The sequence below is a fragment of the Mandrillus leucophaeus genome, unplaced genomic scaffold (assembly GCF_000951045.1).
Source record: "Mandrillus leucophaeus isolate KB7577 unplaced genomic scaffold, Mleu.le_1.0 Scaffold12, whole genome shotgun sequence".
In the NCBI taxonomy this organism is placed as follows: Eukaryota; Metazoa; Chordata; class Mammalia; order Primates; family Cercopithecidae; genus Mandrillus; species Mandrillus leucophaeus.
Window position 1 is genome coordinate 2,785,488 of NW_012100320.1, and position 6,796 is coordinate 2,792,283.

Consider the following 6,796-nt stretch of genomic DNA (forward strand, 5'->3'; position numbering starts at 1 on the left):
CCTTCTAAATCATGGCACAACTTGAATCAACACTGTATACTCTTTCAAAAAGGGATGAATTACTCGTTTTGTTTTTCTAGAAATGCACATTTGTAACATCCCTCTATCCCACTCCTCAGTCCCGTTTTTTATATTTTTGAGCAGCTCTGAGACTAAATTTGGATTTCTTGGCAGAGTGAGGAATTGCTATTATTAGCCCACACTGCTTTCTGAAGCTTAGCTCTGATTTGGGGGGATTCCTGACTATACTAGGAGAGTGCCTCTCTCTCTCTCTCGTCTTTCACTCTCTCCTCTCTCTCTCCCCTCTCTCCTCTCCCCCAACCTTCCTACCTATAGGGTGACCTTGAAGGCACATCACAGGAAAACTGGCTCTCCCTACCACTCCATGCCCAACAAGCCATAGTGCCAACAAATAAGGAATAACTGAAACCAGACTCTTTAGGAAGAGAGAGAAATTCCATTACCCAGGAAACCACTCAGTGAAGATGCTGATAGTTCTGATATGTTCTTGTGCTCTGCCCCCTTTCCCCCAAAAACCACCTGTAGAACCAAATGTGTCTCTTCAAAGCCCATCAGCACAGATTGATAATAATATCACTATCAAGCCAGGGCTAGTGCTTCTCTACATACTATACTGTCACAGGTACAAAGCAAGCCCTAGACAGATACTGTCTCCCTGCCCCCGCAAATCCAGGCACAAAAAGGCCAGGAAGCTTGATTTCCTTGGATTTAAACCTCATGTTCAAAAAGGGTAATAAAGGTGCTTGTACTTGTATCTTCTTCCCTCCCCCACCATCAGGAATTCTGACATTTTGGAAGTACCAATCAGAACAACACTGGAAAGGAAGAGCCTTGTTTTCAAAACATGGTGCCAGCTCCTCTGCAACTATTTCTTCCAGGAAACCAAACCTCCACCTCCTGAGTTTTTCACTGGAGCCAGGGAAGCTGAAAATCCCATCCCCCACCCAATGGGAACTAAACCCAGCCAGCTCCCCGCTCTGTGGATATGAAACACCCGAGAACACTGACTGGGAAGAACATCCGGCTCTTATCGGAATCCCTAGTTAGGACTCTACCAGGATTCCTTTTAGAAAGTTAGGGGCAGGCCCGAGGAAGCTAGGAAACATGCTATGGAAACGGGATTGCCATCACTCAAAGAAATCAGACACCCTGCACACAACACCCCACCCCCAGGCCAAGTGGAGAAGCCTGATCCAAGGCCTAGCTCCTACCCAGGCCCTGGCAGGCCAGTTGGCTCCTCTCTCCACCTGCCTCTCATACAGCCAGGCCCCTCAAATTACCAACACGCTAAGCAAGGGCCCTGGAGACAAGCAAGCCTGTTTTGCCACTTAGGAAGCTGGAAAGAATTTTTGAGTCAAGTTAACCCAACCCCCTCTTCTTTACACATGTAAGCACACTGGCTCAGCCAGAACTCAGGTCTTTCAACCTCACAGTTGGTGAAGACTCTTACATGTTGGTTCCAAGTTGCTCAACTCTTAGGGCTCAGCCTGCAAAAGACTCGGCATTTCGACCAGCTCAGTCCAGAGGACTCCAGAGAATGACTGCTGAGACCACCCCACCTTCCAACCCCCACTACAGACACACAAAAAGAAGAGGAAAAAAAGTCCATCTCACATACCCCCTTGAGTGGGTTTTGTTGTAGGTCCCTCTGCTTCCCTCCACCCGTGCTTCATCCTGCCCTCTCTCATACCTGCCATCTATCCTCAGCACACACGGCGCCTTTGCCACACGTAACACCTTTGCATCCAGCACTCTCCGAGTCTACATCCGCCTCCACCTCCTCAGCTCCAGAGGGGCTGGGTTACAGAAGATGGAGTGAAAGAGGGGAATGCAGAGGGAATGGACATGGAGACTCTTGGAAAAGGAAACTGTAACAGCTGATGGGCTATAGGGTAAAGAGAACTTGGGAGGCAGGGATAACAGGTCAAATAAGACCATAACAAATTATCAAATGGGGAATGAATTTTCTTTCTACATGTAAAGAAGAAATGGGGGTGGGGGCACTGGGTAAGAGTCTGAGACTTGGGGGAAGAAAATGGCCAATAGCTGAGAACTAAGTAACTAGAGACAGGAACTTCAGAGGCTGTTGCAGGTATTGTATCTTGGGTACTTCTGGACAGTACCTGAGAGAGAAAGACTAAGAAATCCCTGAAGAAATGGAGTCCAGGAGGCAGAGGTTGCAGTGAGCCCAGATCGCACCACTGCACTCCAGCCTGTGCCACAGAGTGAGACCCTGTCTCAAAAAAAAAAAAAAGAAAAAAAAAAATTCCTCCAAGAAAATTAGGCCCTTGTCAGTAGAAAAAGAGCTGACACCCACTACAGGAATAGGATAGGAAAAGCTGCGGGAAGGAAGCAGTGGTTTTTAACCCCAGCTTCGTATTATAATTACCTGGGGAGCTTTAAAACTATATGCTAATAATCAGGACACTGTAGGCCAATAAGACCAATCTTTGAAGGTGGGGCCCAAGTGACTGATTTCTCAAATGTGAAGCCAGGGAAAGAAACACTGAAATACAAGAATAGCTGAAAACCCAGTTGGAATATTTAAGGCTGGTGCTGTTAACAAGTAGGAAAGGAAAGTTGATAGCCTATTTCAGTAAGAAGAGTGCCCAAGTTTGAAAGGAACCCTTAGTGGCAGTTAGAGGGCTTTATGCAAAGAAAAGCAAGAAAGAAGGCAATGCTTTTAAGAGAAACTACTCTAATTCTGAATAGAACATGGCCCAATTTAAGAAAGATTTACAGGGAATGGATCTGCTTGCAAAATAATGAGGCCCAAGTGAGAGGCAGAGGCCATAAGGCCAAATCTGGGGACAAAAGGTCTGGTGTGGGGAACTAATGAGCTTCAGACACAGTTTGGACAGGACAGCAACAAGTCTGGGGAAAAAATGAGGAAGAGAATTAGGTCCAAATTGTAAATGAAAGCCATTCTGATGTATAAGGAGCAACTGAAATTAAAAATTCTGGGGAATTAGGAAATTGTGAAACAGTTTCAGAGAACAGAGGCAGAAATATGGAGTATATTAAAATTTGAGGGAAGACAGGTAAGAAGGATTGCCTTGGAGAAAGAGAGGCATGCAGAGAAAGGAAAATTGAGCAGCTATCTGCAGGGGGAAGGGTATACCATGCAAGTTTGGAAAACCAGGGTCCTCGGTCTGAGAAACATGTGCAGCCCTTCTCTAATTAATGGGGGAAGACTAGGGTCGGGTTTTGAGGGAGGAAATTGCAAAGGCCTAGCGTCCAGAATATAGAGCTTGGTTTGAAGGCACTGGAGGTACAGGGGGAAGGTTCACTGGAAGCGGGATGGCTGAGTCCTGTGATCTGATGATCCAAAGATGGGGTTCAGTTAAGAGGGGAAGGAGAAGGATGAGTCCCAGCTGAAAGATGTTTACAGGGTAAGAATGTTTCCAAGAGTGTTAGGGGTATACCATTGGGGCAATAGGATGGAGCACAGAATCAAACCCAGTGTTTGATAAATAAAAGGAATGACGTTAGGAGACTGGGAAAATGGGGCCTAACTGGGAGAGGGGTGTGGAGGGAGGCAGGTGGGGGAAAGATAAAGCTGAAGTATGGGACCAGAAGGCTGGACATACGTGTAAGGACTGCTAGGCCTGAAGAGAATGGGGGGAGGGTGATGAGTGGGGGTAACTGAGAACTGAGGGGTGGAGGCTGACTTTGGGCGGGGGGCAGTGATACGAGAAGAGTCTGGGTGGGGGGTGCAGTTTTCATCAGGGAGGGGATTCAAACCGAAGGGTTAAGTGACTTATAAGGGGAGTAAGAAAGATCTGAGGAAGACAGGAAACAACTTGGGGAATCTGGATGCGGGGGAAAGCCCAGTTTGGGGAATGGGGCACAGTTCGGTGGGGCTAAGGAAAAAAAGGGGACCTGGTTGGAAGGTTGGGTTCCGGCTTTTGGGGGCTTTAGGGGAGGAGGAGGCCCGGATGAGGGGGATGGGCCCGGCTGAAGAGAAGGGGCTAAAGGACATAAGGCGGCCCAGCTGCAGGGCTGAGGACCGGACTGGGGTGACTACAGTGGTGAAGGGAGCTGGCTGGGGCGGATGGCCCCGTTGCGGGGGACGGGGGCCGGCTGGGGGTATGGGAGAGGCCCTCTGGAGCAGATGAGGGAGGATGGGGGCGGGGAGCCTGGGCCGGGCCGTTACCTGTCCTGGGTGTTTATCATCCTCGGCGGCTCTGCTCAGGGTGGGAGGAGGCGGCGCAGGGAGTGGATAGGTGGATGAGTGGGTGGGTGTGGGGTCGCGCGCGCGGGGTCGATCTCTGCGGGCTAAGTCCCTGTCAGGCCGCGGGCCGAGCGCCTCCTCCTGCCTCAGCGAGCGCCTGCCTCCAACTGACCCTCCCCGGCCGCCGCCGACGCCGCCGCAGCCGCCCCGCCCCCGACTGCCTCATCTGCCTAGCCCCACCCCAGCGCCGCGCGGTGTCCTGGGAAACTGGGGCCCACAACAAAGGGCAAAGCTCCGCCCCGCCTCCGAGCAGGCGCACCAGGGACCAATCGTGGGGGTGGGGGTAGGGGGTCCGAATGAAGGGCAGGCTGTGATGGAGGCCATGGCCAAGGCGGTGGCTTTGCCCGCCGCTGCGGCAGCGCGGCCCAGAAGATGCGTTGTGTTTCCTGTAGAGTTTTCTGTGAGGATTGACTCAACCTGGTCCTCATCCCTATTGCTCTTTTGCGTGGGGCCGAACAGGGCTGTGCCATTTGGGAGGATATTAAAACAAAATCAGAAATCTAAGAGAACTACACACATATTAGCACCATTCCCAGTCTGAGTCCAGGCCCACAGATCTGTTATCTCAACTCATAATGCAGAACCTCAGCTGTCAGCGTAGATCAACAATCTCAGCATCTGGCACACATCTCAATCGTCAAGGCTGCTCCAAGCACTGGCTTAAGGTCGGTCATCTGAAGCCAGAACTCTGTAGATCATGAGCACAGTTACAGCAAGACAGTTGTGGAAAGCGTCGTCACTAACTTGTTCACAGTGACTTCAGATCACAATCAGTGCAAGTTACTTCAATCGATCATGCAAGGTTACTAGTTCAGTTATCCCCTTCTGGTCCTTATCACAGATTAGTGCCTGAAGGCCACAGTCACCGGTGCGCAGACCCCTCAGATCACAGTCCTTGCAGGTTACAATCACAGGCACTTCAACATAATCATCAAAAGCCCCGACTTTGTTCACAGTCAACCCAGATTGCAATCAAGAGGTCACATTATCTCACATCACGGTGGGTCACTGTCACCTCAGATTACATCCATTCAGTTATTCAACAAATAATTATTTATTTATTTTTGAGATGGAGTCTCACTCTGTGGCCCAGGCTGGAGAGCAGTGGCACGATCTCAGGTCACTGCAACCTCCACCTCCCGGGTTCAAGCAATTCTCCTGCCTCAGCCTCCTGAGTAGCTGGGATTACAGACGTGTACCACCATGCCCGGCTAATTTCTGTATTTTTAGTAGAGACGAGGTTTCACTATGTTGGCCAAGCTGGTCTTGAAGTCCTGACTTTAGGTGATCCACCCTCCTTGGCCTCCCAAAGTACTGGCATTACAGGCATGAGCCACCGTGCCCAGCCAACAAATAATTATTGAATAGCTACTTACTGTGTGCTCCAGGCATGTGCTGAAGTCCAAGAATATTCCGTAATCAACCAGGCAAGGTTCCTGCCTTGGATGTCACAATCTGGTCAAGGGAAGAGACACAGGCCATCACAATACCAGGTAAGTAAGTGCTCAATCTGAGGAATGCCACAGAGAGAGTAATTTAGGGAATTAAGGACAGCTTTGCAGAAAGGGTGGTAATTTGGAGAAAGGGTGATACTCCAGATCGGTGGTCACTATGACTTTCAGTTCACAAATGTCTCACATCAGTCATCCCAGGATATGGTTACTCTACTTCACAAACAGCATGCTTTTGGGTTTTGGATGATGGGGATGGAGGTACAGAAGAAAGGTTGGAGCTGCCAAGCTAAGGCTTTTTCAGCACAAATTAAAAGTGGTAAATGATACCCAAACTGCCCAGATTATCACGAGATATTCAGGCAAGGCTGGTCTTATACTCTGGTTCACTTTAAGATCCTCCACTTTGTCCCTCAGCTATCCCTACCTACTCCTCCAGGTTCAAGTCAGGTACGTTCTTACATTAGTACTTAGCAAAATCGAACACTTAAACCCAGCCCTGATCTACCCCATCGCATAGTCCCAGAGACCTGGGCAATCCTCTTGGCCCTCAAAGGGAGCTGGAATGTCTCACTTCTGCCAGCCCGTTCCTGGACAAATAACCCTTTGACCTGAAGGGCAGTTTTTGACCCATGAATCAACAAATATTCAGAACTCACTATGTCAATAATAGCGACCATTTATTGAGCATCATGGGCAAAGTACTACATTTGAGAACAGCTCTCCACCCTCATTTTAAGGATGAAGAGAATTAAACCTCAGGGAGATTTATTCTGTCATCCAATATTTAATGAGGGTCTGTCTATACCAGACATGTTAACATGCTAGCTTTAATTCAAAGCGATTAAGTGGTGTAGTTAGAATTTGGATCCCAAGTTGCCTGATACTGTGCTTTGTCTGGATCTGCATGGTGGAAGAGTCAGAAGCTCTCTGGACAGCTTTCTGTTTGAAGGAGTGGCCACCCTGATAGCCACCTGGCAAGTGAAAAATTCACAAAAACTGAAGTCTTTAAATCTAAATTAATTAAAATGAAATAAAGTTAAAAGTTCAATTCCTCAGTCCCACTAGCCACATTTTTCTTTTTTTGAAA

At 48.7% G+C, this 6,796-nt stretch overlaps 1 protein-coding gene across 1 annotated transcript in view; it reads right to left on the bottom strand.

Moving 5' to 3' along the window:
- The window catches only part of OAZ2 (ornithine decarboxylase antizyme 2), an 18,498-nt gene extending 14,073 nt beyond the window's left edge, over window positions 1-4,425 (bottom strand). Inside the window, 1 exon segment of the mRNA XM_011968034.1 lies at window positions 4,178-4,425. Coding sequence (XP_011823424.1) covers window positions 4,178-4,197 — 20 coding nt within the window. The 5' untranslated portion in view covers window positions 4,198-4,425.
- Window positions 4,426-6,796: the final 2,371 nt, after the last annotated feature.